The sequence below is a fragment of the Lonchura striata genome, chromosome 2 (genome assembly GCF_046129695.1).
Source record: "Lonchura striata isolate bLonStr1 chromosome 2, bLonStr1.mat, whole genome shotgun sequence".
In the NCBI taxonomy this organism is placed as follows: domain Eukaryota; kingdom Metazoa; phylum Chordata; class Aves; order Passeriformes; family Estrildidae; genus Lonchura; species Lonchura striata.
In genome coordinates this window covers 18,748,255-18,765,249 of record NC_134604.1, presented here as the reverse complement: position 1 = coordinate 18,765,249, position 16,995 = coordinate 18,748,255, and the positions used below count along the sequence as shown (strand labels likewise).

General features: G+C 50.2%; 1 protein-coding gene across 10 annotated transcripts in view; it reads right to left on the bottom strand.

The window, feature by feature from the left end:
* TIAM1 (TIAM Rac1 associated GEF 1) overlaps positions 1 to 16,995 on the bottom strand; it is a 155,916-nt gene that overhangs the window by 44,968 nt on the left and 93,953 nt on the right. For all 10 annotated transcript variants that reach the window (XM_021550145.2, XM_021550144.2, XM_021550139.2 and 7 more), the window contains 5 exons: positions 12,112 to 12,559; positions 10,109 to 10,281; positions 6,165 to 6,389; positions 4,694 to 4,879; positions 1,640 to 1,786 (listed from right to left, as the gene is read on the bottom strand). In XM_021550145.2, the coding sequence (XP_021405820.1) occupies positions 1,640 to 1,786; positions 4,694 to 4,879; positions 6,165 to 6,389; positions 10,109 to 10,281; positions 12,112 to 12,559 (1,179 nt within the window). The remainder of the gene's footprint in view (positions 1 to 1,639; positions 1,787 to 4,693; positions 4,880 to 6,164; positions 6,390 to 10,108; positions 10,282 to 12,111; positions 12,560 to 16,995) is intronic.

The following is a 16,995-nucleotide window of genomic DNA, read 5'->3' as shown; positions in this document are numbered from 1 at the left end:
CTCAGAAGGGCTCTGCTTCTGGCTGGTTTTGTAATGATCCAGCTGCCAAAATGTACTCAGCAAACATTCAAGCACAAGGCAGTGTAACCCTTCTCTAATGAAACAGGAGCTGGTAACCCAAGCACAAGCCAGAGAGCCAAAACCAACAGGATCCTGTGCAGGAGGAATGACCAAACAGGAATATTTCCAGCATCCACCCCAAATCAGCACAGGGCTGCATCAGAAGGGCAGGCAGGGTTGGTGCTGCAGCAGAATCCAATAATGAGAACTGAAAAGTTTGGTTTTATAGCTCCACATCAGCACAGACCGAGGATCAAGTTGCCGGGCTGTTAATTATTCCCTGGCTAAAATGAAGCAGGGACCTGACAGGATGGGAAAAGGTCTCTGTCTTTTGGGGATTTACAGTTGGTTGCTTCCAATAGGCAACACTTTGCACAAGCAAGGGAAATGTGTTCAGGCACTGCATTTAGACACTCTGCTACTTTCTCAAAACTTGACATTTTTTACAACTCTCTCCACAATAACTTTCCTGTAACCTGGAACAGAATCCCTCTCCATGTCTGTGCTGTGGAGGCGTGAGGGGGGCAGGATCAGGGGAGGCAGTGTGAAGAATGCAATTATCTCCACTGAAAGGAAAAACAGAAGGGGGGAGCTCAAGGGGGAAAAAAAACAGCTTTGAAAACACAGCATGGGCAGGATCCCAGCTCAGGATGAGAGATTTGGGGCAAGTAAATACAAAGCAATGGGGATGCTGCAGCATCAGCACAAGGAACTGCAAATGTGCTCAAGGAGCTACATTCCAGCCAAGCCCTGGGCTTTTGCTCAGCCTCTAAATATCAGGTGAACTTTCAGTGTCTCATTCCAAAAAGCTGATCATCCTCTGCTGAACAAAACAAACACCCCCCCACATTTCTTGTGCTGCTTGAACAGACAGCACAAGAAATCACAGGGCACAGAACAGCGTGTGTCCCCAGCCTTTCTCCCTATAGGAAGTGAGAGAAGAGAAGAGAAAGAAAGGCAGAGCCTACATTTCCTGCAATTAGATGAGGTATGGCTCTCAAAAAGTGAAAGTTGTAATTAGGGACTGTTTGGAAAGAAAAACAGGGAAGCACCTTCCTACCACACTGGAACATGTTTTCTAGAGGAAGATCTGGGCAGTGACTGGGTGGAAACAGCACAACTTCTGCTTTTGTATAAATCTGAAGCAAAACAGGGAGTGTCCCGATGAAATGCAAAGCTTCTTGTCACTTCAGGAAGTTTTCACCAAACTCAGCTACATTTAAAGCATTGTACATCATCATTTTAAATTCAAAATAACCGAAGAAGCCTGGATTGTTTTGGGGTTTTTCCTCTACAAAGTTATATCTGTTTTACAGTGCTGCTTTGTTGCTCCTGAGGTTAGGAAAGGCACCTCCAGGAAAAGCAGCAGGAGCAGTAATGCAACAACAGAATTCAGCTAAAGAAAAGGACGAATTCCAATCCTTTGGTAGGAGCTGCTGTGCCCTCATGTGCAGCTCCAGTCCCTGATTTTGGAAGGGGATGAGGAATGCCATGACTCGGTGCCAGTGACTCTTGGTGCGAGCTGCATTCTGCCTGCTAACAAACCACCGCTGCAAACAACAATACCCCAAACTCTTACCTGGTTAATGCTCGGCCTCCCCTGCTTTTTCTTCGAGGTAGTGTCCAGCCCCCAGAGAGAAGAAAACCTGCTCCTCCTCTTGCTGGCAGACCTGGACATAGCCTGTGTCCTTCTCCTCACTCCCGACTCCCCCGTGCGAGCCGCCACCTGTCAATGCCACATGGCTTCAGCATCAGAGCTGCAGCAGCTCCAGCACACAGCCCCACCAAACTGGGGGGCCTGGGGGGGAAAAGGCAAATCCTGTGGCAGCACAGGGTTCTCGCTGCTGGCACAGTGGGGATGCTGCCAGGCCGCTGCCTTCTCTCTGCAAATTAACTCACTTCTCCCAGCATCCAATACCAAATATTGAAATGGACAGTACACACCACCTTTTTGGCATTTAATGTGAGATATTTTAAAGGAGCCTAATCCTCATAGAGCAAAACCTCAGCACCAGTGAAGGCTTTGGGCTTTTTCTTTTATTTTTCTTTTCCTAGTAAGGTCTCAAAGCTGGACATGTGAAATCTGAGATTTCCAAACTTATCTGTTGTTTCCCAAACACTCGGTCTTCCTCTTTGCTCTTTCCTGTGGCAACACTCTGGGCATCCTGGTGCTGACTCAGAAGCGAAGCAGGGCCAGATAAAGGCTTGCAGGGAGCTCATGGCATTTAAGCCTGCACTTCCTTAAAGATAAGTGACATCTGAAGGATTGAGCAAGGCACAGGAAGGGGAAAAGTGAGCTGAGATGACCCTTCCCATCAGAGCAGTGCCAGCTGCTCTGCAAAATGCCCTGTGGCAACAAGAGCCTTGCCTTTACTGAGCCCAGCTATCTGGGGCACTCTGGAGCAGATCAGTGGGACATCACTCAGAGCTGAAGTGCTCAGGCCCAACCTGAAAGCAGATTTCCCACCTGGAGGTGGCCTGAGGAGAGGAGCTCCTCTCCTGCCAAAAAGGGAGAAGTCCTGGAACACCTCAGTGCTGCATCCCCACAGCCCAGAGCAGCAGAATGGCACTGCCACACGTCTGGCAGTGCCTGCAGGAACACCCCTGTCCCCAAGGGATCTCCCAGCTGAGGAACTCGATGCAACACATATCCCAAACTACAGCCAGCATGGACAGAGGGCTGGTTGCTGCACCAGGGAACTGTGTGAGGAATGGGGGCTCTCCTTGGGAAATGTGGGTAAATCCAGGAAAATGAGAACTTGACCACTACAGCAACATCTCCATTTTCACAGCCTGGACTGTGAAAGGTTCCACACTTGTGCCTGGGACATTTATGCACAGCCACCTGGGGTAACTTAGCACATCCTTGGATGAATGTACTGAGCAACATCTTCAGGAGACTGGGGTCATGAAATCACAGAATCATTTGGGATGGAGGAGACATTAAAGCCCATTCCATTTCCCACCCTGCCATGGGCAGGGACACCTTCCACTATCCCAGGCTGCTCCAAGTCCCATCCATCCTGGCCTCAGACACTTCTAGGGATCCAGAGGCAGCCACAGCTGCTCTGAGTAAATTCCTTTCCTGAAACCTGAGTTAGGGCTCCTAACATGAGGCTGCATTTCCCCACGTTCCTGGGGGCAAAGGAGGACATCAGAGTTTGCTGAGAGGAGAAGAAAACACGTGTCTCTTCCAACACAACATTTTCCAAACATATTTTTTCCCTTGGCTCTCCAGAGACACCAGCATGAAGGAGAAGACTGTTTTTCAGGCTAACGCTCAGTGCTTTGCTTGATGTGAAAAAAAAAAAGCATAAATGCAAATTACAGCCCGCCACTTAAAAAATATAATAAATCCACCAGCAATTAGCAGGATGATGACGCTAATCTTTTCATATAGGAAAGAATAAAAACGCCCCTGACTGAATTACAGCTCTGCATTCAATTGAAGGGTACAGCTGACATCTACAAGACAACAGTGGAGTCCAGCTATTTCTGTGAACCTCCAGGATTCCAAGCCGAAATTACAAGAACTTGATTTAAATCTTCATTAAAACCCCACCACTTTGCAAAACATTTCCCTGTACTTTTAAGATCTGGGTTGTTACAGTACTTAAGTTTAATCAACCATTATTTGCCATACCATAGGTAGCAGAGAACAACATTTCCCCTCCCTTGTGGAGCATCAGATGTTGATGACTAGAGACTGAATAGTTGATTGGTAGTTTCATCCATATGGAATAAAGTCAGATATGCCCAAGGAGGTCTCAGCCAGCACGTGCTGAGGGCCTCTGACTTCACGGGATGTGCGGATCACGCTCAAGTGCATGGACACTTGAGATGACTCTGCTCCTCTAAGAGGAAGATCTGTTTGTGGTGGAAATTCAAAACTACACGTCTAGGGCAAAGATGGCTCTTCCCCAAGGCCATGGCAGCAAGCAGCTGCTCCTTCAGCCATGGCCAGACCCCTGTGGGAGCAGCTGCTCCTGCAGGCCTGGCTCCCGGAGCCCTGCCCGTGCCCACTCACTGCCGGAGTCCAGGACATCCCTCTGGCTACCCCCTGGCTGTCTTGAGGCCCTGGCAGGGGTCTCGGAGACTGTGGCATGAAGTCAAAAGCACCTGTGGCTTCAATTTTAGCCTGTGGAAAAAGCTGTCAATTTTGTATGAGGAGTTACAAGCCACAAGGGTTTTAGTAGTGTGACATTTGAACTAACACAGGGTAGAAAAGTAGAATTTTGGGATTTTTAGAATGGGGTTCAAGGGAGTACAAGATGGGGGAATTTGGGCATGTCCTAGGCTGCTTCTCCTTTCTTCTTGTCTTCCATGTCTTGGTGTGGTGGTGACACTTTTCTACTGGTTTAGGATAAGGACATGCTGTCCAACATAGATGTTAGATATTGGTGCATTGTTATAAACAGACTGTACGTAACTTTTGATATAAAAGGTAAACACTGCCCGAGAGGGCATGGCAGAATGCTATGGTGGACTTGCTAGGCAGAGCTCGGCAGGTCGGAGAAAGAATGTTTAGATAAGAAGAAATAAACAACCTTGAAAACTCTTCTCCGGCTGCCGGGCTAGGGGAACAAGGACTTTCACACTGTTGTGGTCTCACCAGCTGACCCTGACAACTCACCAGCGCGTGGAAGGACGAGACAGAGAAGATGCCCAGGCGGCCCATGGCCACCTTGGTGGGACGGCTGGCGAAGGCCAGCAGGCGCTTGGGGTTGGGCAGCTCCCCGCCCTGCAGGCTGGCCAGGTAACAGCGGTACCGGAACAGGTCCATCTGAAACTGCTCCAGGTTCTGCTCCCACACGAAGATCTGTGCCCCAGAGCAAGGGGAGAGAAGGAGAGAAGAGGCTGGTAAATGCCTTGAAAAAATTCCCAGTGACACATCCTTTTCACCAGTGCTGATCTCACTCAACAAACCCTGATTGCCAATTTTCCCACATTCCCCTGCCCTCCCAACCCCCCAAAGGATGCAAATAGTAAAGGAGTTTTGATTAGATGGAAAACAACTTTTTCTACATTCGTGGCAAAAGTCTCCTCCTGGGACAACTGCTCCTTTGATACAATGCTAATTAACAGGATTAAATTTTCATTTTTAATTTTCTTTGTGTTTCCAGGATTCTCTGCTCAGCAGTCCCTTAAGAGGTTTCTTTCATGCATCAAGAGCATCTGAGGAACCAGAAGAGCAAACCCCACCAAACTCCAGGCACAGGGCATCTCACATCAGCAGCCACAGCAGCAGCTTGCTGTGAGCAACAACAGAGCTTGAAAAAGTGCCATACACTGGGGATAATTAATCTGATCAGTAGAAGAGTGCTGTAATCAGCCCATGGAAGGACTTAGTTAAATAATTCAAATAGCTTATAGGAAACAGTTTCAAAGCATCCAGACAAACTCAGTTCCATAGAGAGACTGCTCTGCCCTCTCACTGTGACTGACAGCTTAGAGTGGAGCTCTTTAGCCTCTCCCTCCCTTTTCTCCCCCATTTCCCCTTCTCATGGGCTTCCAGGGGGGATAAATCCCTTTAGCTCAGCCCCAGCCACTTCCCATGCTTTGCATTATAGGCACACTTGGCAGCAGTGGTAGGAGAGCTCCAAATGAGGGAAGCAGCAGCCATATGTTAAGTTTCCCAAAATAAGGTGCTGCTGCAGCAGCGGGAGAGACATCTGCTCGAGGCTCTCTGCTTCTGAAACCCAGCCACACTGTCCACTTGAAGGCAGCAGGAGTGGGCCCAGGGGAGCCAGGGATGCTGCCACAAGGTCAAGGCAGGTCCTTGTGACAAACAGAAGCCAGGCATGGCTTCTTCAGCCCAGCTGCCAGCAGAAGCCTCTGGCACACTTAAAGCAGCAGCAGTGTTTGTTAGTGTGTGAACAGCTGTTCCCCAAAGCATCCTCCAGCCATGGCCTGGCAACCTGCTGCTATCCAAATCTCCTGGAGGCCAGCAGAAGACAGCCCATGCTGGACCTCAGTGGAGAAATGGTGCAGCTAAGGCAGCCAGCACAGCTCTCCTGCTCCCACCTGCTCCAGGGAGCTCCCAACAACCTCTAAAAGGCCTTAAACCTTCTCTAGGGATTTGTTTCACATGAGCAAGAGCTCACCTGATCCAGTATGGTCTTCTTCTTCTTGGAGTCTGTTACAGAGGACAGCTGCATTTCACCCATTTTCTTCATCTTCTCGTCCATGTCAATCTTCTGCTCCAGCTTTTTGATCTCGGTTTTGAGCAGCTTGACCGTGTCCTCCTTGTGGTGCTGCCGCGCCACAGCGGTGGCACAGGCTGAGTGGATCGCCGTGATCCAGTTCTCCAGCTCCGTCTGGCTGCACGTCTGCATGCGGGGAGAGGGGGAGAAGCAGTCAGGATCCTCCTCTGATCCTGACTATCAAATGCAATTCCGAGGAGTTTCCTTTCCCTTTGATCTCCAGATTCAAAGCCTTAAATCCACTTACTCCTGTTGAAGCAATAACCCCCCCATCATCCCTAAGCAGGCCATTTTTAACTCGGCACCAGGCACTCAGCTCTTGGAATTACACCTCTATCTGTGCTTTGCTCTGGGAGTGCTTCCCAGTAAGGCCTCGGCAATTACCTCCCTGGCTCAGCGCAGTGAATGTCTAGCTTGGCATTTAACCATGGTTTCTAAACTCCAGCTCCTTAAGGCAGGGAATGCACCACTGCCGTGCTCTTCCCAGGATGGAGAGCTTTTCTGGCATGCAGCAGTTAATAGTAAATTAATGGCAGAAAACGTGACCATGAGAAATATGAGTAGCTTTATCGTGGTGCATAGACAAACAAGCTTTCTGTTTCTTAAAGTCTCAAAGCACTCTGAAGATACCCCTGCTACCATTAAAGGACACTCATCTTCATTTTCACAGCTCTGGCACTGTCCCTTCCCAAGCATGGAATGGCAGTTTGGAAAAAGAACATTTCTCCTTGCTGAAAGTGTCCCAGGCCAGGTTGGACAGGCCTTGGAGCAACCTGGGATAGTGGAAGGTGTCCCTGCCCATGGCAGGGCATGGAACTGGATAAGCTTTAATGTCCCTGCCAGCCCAAACCACTCCATGAGACACCAGGCTGGAGCAAGGGACACCAGTACTTTTTTCTGGAAAATAATTATTCTGATTAGAGGTTTTTGACACACAAAGAAGAATCTTTCCAGATTCTCCAAATAAAAAGTCAATCTTCTTCTTTTATTAAACTCCATTCTATTTTACAGCAGGTCATGAAACAAACTTTCCAGCCAGCTCAGGGTTGCAGAGGACTTTCTGTGAGTGTCAGCCCGTGGCAATAATCACATTGGTATTTGGCTGGAAAAGAAGCAAGGTGCCAAACCACCTTGTTCTAATTAAGCTTGATCTATTAATAGACAGCCCAGCATGACTTCTCCATTTGCTGGAGAAGATGAGGAAGGTCATCCTCGCTGAGGTCACAACCAACAGCCAAGGATGAAGCTCAGGAGAGCTTCCCAGAGAGGCCCAGCTGGGCTTCACACTGATGCTCCCCCAACTTTTGTGGCACAAGTAGGACACGTGTCCCAGAATGACACCACTTTCCTCACTCAGGCTGTAAGCCCTAAGCAGAAACAGAATCTACTGCAGAATCTACCTCCTCCTTCCCAGTTCCCTTGCCTTCAGCTGCCACTGCACACAGGATGTGGCTGGAACTGGCCAGGTTTTCTGCCCAAGCTCTCGTTCCATTGCTGAGGGCACTGGGAGCCCCCTTTGCTGAGGAATGGCTGCTGGAAACACAGGAATTATTTGCCACAATGGGAGACACTTTGCCCACAGTCAGGTGGTGAAACCTCATCCCCAGCAGAGAAGAGATCAGCCCTGGACTTAGAATGAGATAGTGTGTTTGTTAATTCCCAGCAAAAGCCTTGTTATCTTATTCAACTTCGAAGTATTATCTGCATACCATTAGATTCATCTTTCTTTCTGGGGAGAGGGAAGGAAAAAAGGATCTGGAGTGGATTTGAGGAGCTGAAGACCCCCTTGGAGATGAGCAGGGATGGGAATTGCTGTCTGTCCCGAGGGGAAGGACCCCACCAAGCTGCAAACACCTTGTGGTGTCACAAGCTGCTGTAAGCTGCTGGCACACACCATGTGTGCCACGTGCCAGGCTTTGTGTGGGCACAGCCAGAGCTGCCTGAGCCGTGTGGGAGGGATGGGATGTCTCTGGGTGCAGTGCAGTGGGCAGGCTCCTTACAAGGTGTCCAGCATGTGTGGGATCATCAGCAGCCCTGTTTTCCCTTGCACAGCCCAGAAACAGCCTCCTGCAAGGCTGTGTCTCTCCTTGCCAGCCCCTGCTACAGCTCTCTGCTGACACAGGAAGCCACCGGCCACTGTTCTGAGGGTATCCCTTCCTTCTCCTCCGCTTCCATGACAGAAGGGGCACGTCATAGAATGTTTCTGGCAATAGAAATGACTGGGTTTTGCTTGAAAAGGCTCAGTTTTGCTTCCTCCCTACAAAAAAACCTACCTGTGGCATAATGACACTGGGCCCTTGGGGAATAAGTTTTGGGGTGAGTCTGGGAGCCCACAAGAAAAATAGAGAGGGATTCTTTGTATGGACATGGAGGGACAGGACACAGGGAATGGCTTCCCACTGCCAGAGAGCAGGGATGGATGGGATGTTGGGAAGGAATTGTTCCCTGTGAGAATGGAAAAGCCCTGGCACAGGGTTCCCAGAGAAGCTGTGGCTGACCCTGGATCCCTGGCAGTGCCCAAGTCCAGGCTGGACACTGGTGCTTGGAGCAGCCTTGGACAGTGGAAGGCATTCCTGCCCAAGGCAGGAGGTATAACAAGATGATCTTTAAGGTCCCCTCCAACCCAGGCCACTCTGTGGCTCCGTGATCTCGTGATCTCCTCTCACCTGGAAGAAGATCTCCAGGTACCAAAATACTCATCCCCTTCCCAGGGAAAACATGAAGGAGACAGGGACAGGGCAGTACTACTGAAGCAGCAGAGGAAAAATCCCACTGAGATGGAAGGGAAGTTAGTCCACAAAAAAAAGACAGTTTTTTTCAGTCAGACAGTCCCTCCAAGAATAAGAAAAGCTTTTCTTTCTGCACGAGTTCGAGAATCCAGTCCTTTGCAAGGACAGCTGCAAGGACCTACAACACAGTGTGATTTTAATTTTTTTGCTCTGGAATACAGGGGAGTGATGATATGGGGACACATCCCACCCCAGAGTAGCTTCTGGTGCAAGAAGGCAAGAAACTACATTGTCATTGGAAAGAGAAATAAAGTGATTCCTCCAATGAAGAAAACTGAATTCAAAGTGGAGGAAATGCACTCACTTCAACATGTGTTGCCAATTACAAATAACAGAAAGTCACACCCTGCTTAGTGCCAACTTGACATAAGAAAGGGGATGACAACCTAAAAATCACTCAGGGAAGCAGTGGTTATCAAATGACAGAAATCTTTTCAAGTGAAACACATCAACTAATCTGTGGTCTTTAATTTAAGTCCTGGGATTTTTTTTTTAAATGCACCCAGTGAATGGAAACATTTTTATTTCCTGATTAAGGACCAACCCTGCACTTCCAGTCTCCTCTTGGGCAGCAACAAGATGTGTGAGCAAGGGGCAGCTGGATTCTGCAGCCCCTCTGGGAGAGCACCTGCAGATCCAGACATCCCCTTGCACTTCCAATTGCTCCTGCTCTTGTCAGCCCCTTGAGCCTCCCTGCAAGGCCCCCCTTTGACACAGGTCTCTTACAGAGAGTGGCAGAGCCCATTTAGTGCCCAGCTGGATGTCCTGTGTGGTGACTGGCTTAGTCTGTGTGCTCTAAGCATGCTGCCCAACCAGTTTTCACAGTGATGCAAGAGCATTTCTTCATTCTTTGCTCCAGCCAGCTACACAAGGAAGGTCCAGCCTTTATTAAAAAAGTAGATTTGACACGGATTGTGTTCAGCTCATGTCCTTCCTCTAGTGCTGCCAAAGGAAAACCCCAAAACTGCTGCAGCCAGCATGATTTTCCATGGATCTCAACCAGAGCTAGATGTCCCCCTTTGCTGGGAGACAGAAAAAAATTTTACAAAGACTAACCTGGAAGAGGAAAGCATCACCCAGGGAGTTGCTGAGGCAGAAAACAAAGTCCTTCTTGGGGTGCTCGGGCACGGCCTGCACGATGCTGTTCTCCACCCAGACAGCGTGCTTGGGGATGCTGTTGTGGTCAATGCCAGACCTGCCGTCGGTCTCGTAGAAGAACAACGTGCAGCCTGCAAGAGACAACAAGCAGCACGTTCAAATGCTCTGCTGGGGCTAATGCCAAGCAGGCACACCATGAGCTGTAGGGCACAGTGAGCCCCGACCCCGGGCTGTTTTGTTTGTCCTGAGCTTTGTTCTCCCTAGGACTGCCAAAACAGAAAGTCATGGGCAGTAAAACACATCCCCAGATGAGAAGCAGCCTAAGAAATCACAAATTTGGGGTTGTCCATGCACACCCCACCACAGGGAAGAGGTAGGCATGAGATCCTGGTCCCCTGACGGTGACAACCAGGTGTGAGCCAGACCTGGGAGCAGACAGGCCCCGAGCATGGCCCAGCCTCTGCAGCTGCTGCTGCAGTCCCTGCAAGGCAAAGATCAAGCCATTTAATTACTGGATGAAGACAGTAACTGGAATTAAGTAGCTGGGATGAGCTGTGCTGGCTGAAAGACTTATGGACAAAAAAACTTAGCTGGGAACAGCAAATAACCTGGTCGGTGTTACAAAATAATCTTTACAATTCTCCTGGGGAAGGAAAACAAAGTACAGAGCATGGATGCAATTTGGGAGATTCCAAAAAGAAAGGGGTCTCCCCCTTTACCACCTTCCACGCTATCTCCAGTTGTTTACAGGCTGGCACACAGTTGCTGTGTCACTGGAAAGGGATGCTCTGGTACCCAGCCTCCCAGAAAATAATTTGCAGCCAAACAATGGCAGCTGCTCACTTCAAAGCCCCGGTTAAACACTGCCAGTATCAAGGCACAGCAATCCAAGGAGTTAACACTCCACTTGAGCCAAAGCACTTCAAAACAACATCACTCCCCTGCTCATCCTTCCCCTTTCTTCTCCCAGATGGCCCTTTGTTTGCCAGCTCCTCAAAGCAAGCCCTTCTTGCCCCCTCCCAGGAGATCAGGGCTGTCCCTCACCTCCCTTCTCCTCTCCCACTTCCCCAGCTCTCCAGCCACCCCAAGGAAGAGCTGGCTCCGAACTTTGCCGTCGGCTTTAAAACAGCGCTGCAAATTAAAAATAAACAAGTGCTCTAGGAAGAGCTTTCTGTGGGGAGGGCAGGGTCCGACCACATTGAGTCTTCTGGGTGAACCCCCTAGAGCAGGAGACACGGCTCCACCTCTGCTGGCTCTAGCCACAGCAGAGGAGAGGGAGGCCCGTCCCACAATTGTGGCTTCCCATTTCCCCGCTGATGAAGCACATGAAGATGAGTTTATGAGCATGTGCCTAATCCAGAGCGAAGAGGATCAGTGGCCCGGGCAGCTGAGGAGGGAGCAGGGCACCTGGGTTCCGAGGGCTGCCACCACAGGATGAGTGACACAGCCAGAGCCACATGCCAGCCTTGATGACCAACAGCTTCCTGTGCACCCTGCAAATGTACTGAAACCCTGAGTATTTATACACGTGAAGCACCTCTTAGTGAAGAAGAGGTACAGAAGGGAGGCAAAGTGTGGCAGAGCCCCTGTGTGAATGTCAGCCACTGTTACCACCAATAGTCTCCCACCATCATGTGCCTGCAGGGGCACGTGGCTACTCACTCAGCTATCAGCAAGCCATGGACACCTTCTCCAAGGGATCACCCAGTGCCCAGTGAAGCCTCCCTGGCTGGTGCCAGCAGGGCTCCAAGCAAGGTATGAACCCCACTGCTGTGCCTTGGGGTGCCTGCCCACATGCCAACACTGAGCACATCAGCAAGCACCATGTGAAACCTCTGGAAAAGAGCAGGGCCACTTCCCCATACTTCATGTGAACTGAAGTTCACAGCAGCTTCTCTTACGAGCCCAGGCCCCTGCTTTGGCCACCCCATAGGACACCCCCCTGCCCACCTTCCCCGTACCTTTCAGTGACACCCAGTAGTGCTTCCACTTCCTGCGCGTGGCTGACTCCACTTTCTTGTTCTTCTTGTGCACCAGGAAGTTTTTGACGGCCAGGGCGCCGGCCTTGCGCACGGTGCCCTGCGCGGCCGTCAGCAGGATGTCGGACTGCCCGGGGGAGCTGAGGGTGCCGCTGCTCTGCTCGTCGCTCAGGGCCGAGCCCGCTTCCTCCAGGTGCTCGCTGTTGGCGGTGCTCATCTCCAGCTCGCGGCGGAAGTTCTCGTAGACGCCCTGGCGCAGCCCATCGCCCGCCGAGCTGCTGCCGCTGTCGCTGCCGATGAAAGCGCGGCCGGCGGGCGGCGAGTAGCTGGCCGTGGTGGCGTTGGAGCGCCGCGACAGCAGCTCCGTGTCGGTGGCTGCGCCCTCGATGCCGCTGTCCGTGAACTCGCTGCCCTCGCCCGCGTTGATGTCCTGCTTGGGAGAGAGACCCGGGCTGAGGGGAGAGCTTGGCCAAGGCCCTGTATGCCCGGGGGCACTGTGGTTTTTCACGCCTCCATTTTTTCTAGCGATGGAAATCAATCATTTCCTCTCCTCCCTAAGGTAAACGACTGGAGGAAAAGGTGGGGTGGTGACAAACAGGCAGCTGTCCCAAAGCTGTGAAGAGCTCTCCAGCTTGGAGAGAAGGGTGAAGCTGCCCCATGCATTTCCCTGCAGCTTCATGGGGACAGCTGCGTTTTCAACATTTAACATCTCACAGCTCCAGGGCTGTACTTTCCAGACTCCTGCAGGAGTCCCTGTGGGTCCATACTTTGCCTTTGGGGCATCTAAGGCAAGATTCCTTCCTTCTGGAGACAAATGGCTAGAGGAAAAGGTGGGATGGAGGCAGAGCTTCCAGCACAGGTTAGGAAAGACCAGTCACACATGCACCACTCCAGGTGGTGCCTCTGCAGCCTTGGCAATTTGGATGCAGCATCATCTGTTTACATTAAGCCAAATTAACAGTGATAAAGGTTTTGCAAAAGGAGAACATATGGCAGCAAAAACTGGCAGTGTTGAGAAAAGCAGCACCCAACCTACGCATTTTGAGGAGAAAACATTGATATTGTGCATTCACACCTACAGCTGAAGATACATTTCAGACACCCCAAGGCCAACCTTTGAAAATTATGTAACCAAAAAGGCTCTTATTTTTTTTCCCTCTGACAGGTTAATGTGGTTGAGATTATTTTTGTTCTCATAACAAACTGTAATGATGGGCCATGTGATATTCCCCACCAAATCCCACAGACCCTTTCTGGTCGCCAAGAACTTGCAGTGCAAAGCTCAGAAGAGACAAGAATACAGACAATTTGAGAAAGACTGGAGAAAATCCCATTGAAATGGGGTTTTGAAGGCTGTGACTTGGTCTTCAAAACACGGCTAATCCCCCCAGGGGGATACCCACCACCAGCTCAGTATCTACAGGCATCTGCAGCAGATTTTAGAGGACAAACAAAGGGCAAACTCTGTAAACAGAAACAAATATTTTAGGTACTTGAGCGAAGAGGATGCAAAGAAGTGAAAAATATGGCCAAAAACAACAGGAATTTCAACGTCTACTTCTCCAGTTATCATGCAAGAGCAGTTAGTTCTTGATTCACATGTTTAAAAAAAAAAAAAAAGAGAGAGAGAGAAGAGGTAGCAGAATGAAATATTTGAGAGAAAACAAGCTTCCAGATGCTGGTTCAAGCACCAAGAGCAGCTCTGTGGAAACAAAGAAACCCTCCATCAGCTCTGTGTGAAACCATCCTCCTGTGGAGCAAGGGCTGGACAGGGAGAGCTTAGGGGCAGGGCAAGGGCTGACTAACTTTTCAGGCATTAATTTGCAATGGATGGGCCCGTTCTTTATAAACACTGCTTCCCAAGGGACACTTGGAGTCCAGCTGGAAGAATAAGCACTTCCTTCCCCGCTCAATGAGCGCAGTCCTGCTGGTCCATCTGGTTATTTAATGCAGCACACGGTGACAGACAGGATGCCCTGCCCAGGCCAGCATCACTCTGCTTCCTCCACGTGTGAATGAGCTGAGCAGGGATTTCTGAAAGTACAACCCTGTCCCCACCCAGAGCAGCTTTCCCAGCCACACGTGGATCCTGCTGTTCCAACATCCTTGCTTTTGGGAAGCCAATTACCTATTCACCCCCTGCAAAGGAGGGATATCTGGCGAGGGGAAATGGTGCTGCTCAGAGAGCTGTGTTTACAAAGCACTGCCACAAGCAAGGTTTTGCACTGTGAAATGATGGATGGTGCAGCCTCCCCTGCCAGCACTGCCTCCTGGTGAGCCCGTGTGCCAGGGCTGCTCCACACAGCTCACACGCCCAGGGCACTGCCCCTCTGCCCACACAGCCACAGACACCTGCAAGCAGGACTGAACCCAAGCCCTGCCAGCACTGGAGTCAGCATTCCCATGGAATCACTGCTTCCTGCGCCCCACTTCATCCCTGACTTCACACTGACAGACAACAGGTTTAGATGGGATATCTGAGGGTGCAGAGGCCCTGGCACAGGGTGCCCAGAGAAGGATCCTCCTGGATCCCTGGAAATGTCCAAGGACAGGCTGGATAGGGCTTGAAGCACTCTGGGACAGTGGAAGTGTCCCTGCCCATGGCAGGGGGGGGCACTGCATGAACTTTAAGGTCCCTTCCACCCAAACAATCCTGTGATTCCATGATTCTACACTCTACAAAAAGTACACAGCTCAAAATCTTAGCCAATGTAACTTTTAGGAAGCATATCTCGTGCTCTAGTTAAAATTAGTTGATTTAAGAAAACAAAGAACTACTAGAACAGACCACCAACTTGAGGGATAGGATTTGTATAGCTACAGCCTTTTCAGACGACCTTGGTGAGACATTGTTTTACCTGCCTCAGTTTCCCAGTCAATAAATGGGGCTTATACTCTGTAACTAATGTATGAGCATATCAGCTTATCAAAAAAAGCAATTTATAAAAATCCCTCAAGGATGGAGAACTCAGAGTAAATATAATTGTTATGCTTGCTCATAAGGTAAACTGTAGCACATTTTGCAAAGATCTCTACAATCTTTGCCACAATGCAAGTGATAGGCTGCACTGCTCAAAAGATCTTTTCAGTGTAAGGCTACAGCCCTGCTCCTAATCTCCCTCTGCTCCCTGCACTCCCCTTTCCACTCCTAAACAGCCCTTATCAAAGCCTTGTGGGCAGCCATATCAAGGCCTTTTGGCAGGAGGAGGGTCTGGGCACACAAAGGTGGGAGCAGTTCAGAGCCCAGAGCTGCCAGCACCACTCTGTCCCGAGTTATCAAATGAAGCGGGGCATGAAGGGAGCCTCGTGTGCCCTGAGAGGGGATCAGGGCCGGGGTTAGGAGAGGTCAGGGCACTCATAGCACAGCGCTCTGCTTCCAGCTCCTGCTGCAGGGGCAGCTCGTTCCCATCCGCGGGCAGGGAAAGCCCAGGAGCCTCGCAGCGCTGTGCTGAGCACACTCAGCTCAGGGCTCTGCACAAAGCACTGAGCTTTAATGCTCTGATCCCACAGGAATCTGCTGGGGCTGAGGGGGAAACAGTGCCAGGCCAGGAACAAACCATAGCAGGGGCTGGTGAACACAGGGCTTTCATGGCTCGACTGAAGATCACCCTGTGGAGAGCAGGGAGAAAGGCACGTGCAGAGCAGGGGCCGAGGAAGAGAACTGAACGGGCTCTGGGACTGTGCCGGGGTGGGGGGATGTGGGAAGCAGCAGCAGAGCTTCCACTGGGATCCCTGGCACAGCACCACTATGTCCCTGAGGTGCCCAGGGGCTATGAAAGGAGGCTCAGCACACAGTCCTGAAGGGAAAGAAGGAGGAAGAGGTGGAATGCCCAGTGCTACAGAGATCAGCCCTGGAATGAGGACCACAGTGGGGCTAAATAATGCCATTGTCACCAACAAGGCCACGTGCCAGGGCAGCCCTAGGAGCATCCCAGTGCAATGAAGTGGAATGAGTTATCACAGCCCCATCAAGTGCAGAGAGCAACTGAACTGCTGAACCAGCTGGGTAAAGTGCTACTGCAAGCATTACCTACCCACTTAAATACAGCGTTTTTTCTTCACATCAACACTGGGTTTCAGGCAAAACAAGCAAAACAAGGCAGTGGGGAATAAAACTGTAATGCAAAAGCTACATCAGGCTAATGTACCTGGTGCTGTGGCTTTTGCATATGCTCACGTGGTACTCATATCTCTGCATGTCTGCTGCAGCCATATCTATTAAATAATTTTAGCTAAATTTAAAAGATAAACAGAAAAAAAAAAAAAAAAACCAAACAAACAAAACCTTTGCTTTAGGAAAAATGTTTACTTTCAGCTAGCAAAAATCAGGGGAGGAGATCTGGGACAGGTTCCAAGTGTCCCCATGTTGAACATACCTGGTATTGGCCTCTGCTGGAAGAAACCACAGGATGGGACAAGCCTTGCCCGACTCTGGTTCATGACTGGGCACACTCCGAGTGCCTGCAGGAGCTGCACTTCCCACTACCAGCCCTGCCACAGACACTGTGACAGGCCTTGGTGAATCACCCTCTCCTGTCCCACCAACAGCACTGATTCATGGGCACTTGGGGCTGGTTTAGTAGGAAAAAAAAATCTTCCATAAATATAAACAGTTCCTCATGGTTAAAACTCCTTTCTAAATTAACCATTACATTAAAATTACAGCTGACAGGGGGTTTTCCTTGGAAGGGGCTCCCTCCAAGACAATGCATATCTTTTTGTTCCCTATCCTGTTGAGCAAGAGAGCAATCAGATGCTCACACTCAGCAAGAGTGATTGCACACAACCTGTCTGGCTGCTCCTGAGGCAAGCACCACAGAATACATTTCAAATGGGCAGCCTGATGGTTTGCCTGCTTTTATCTGA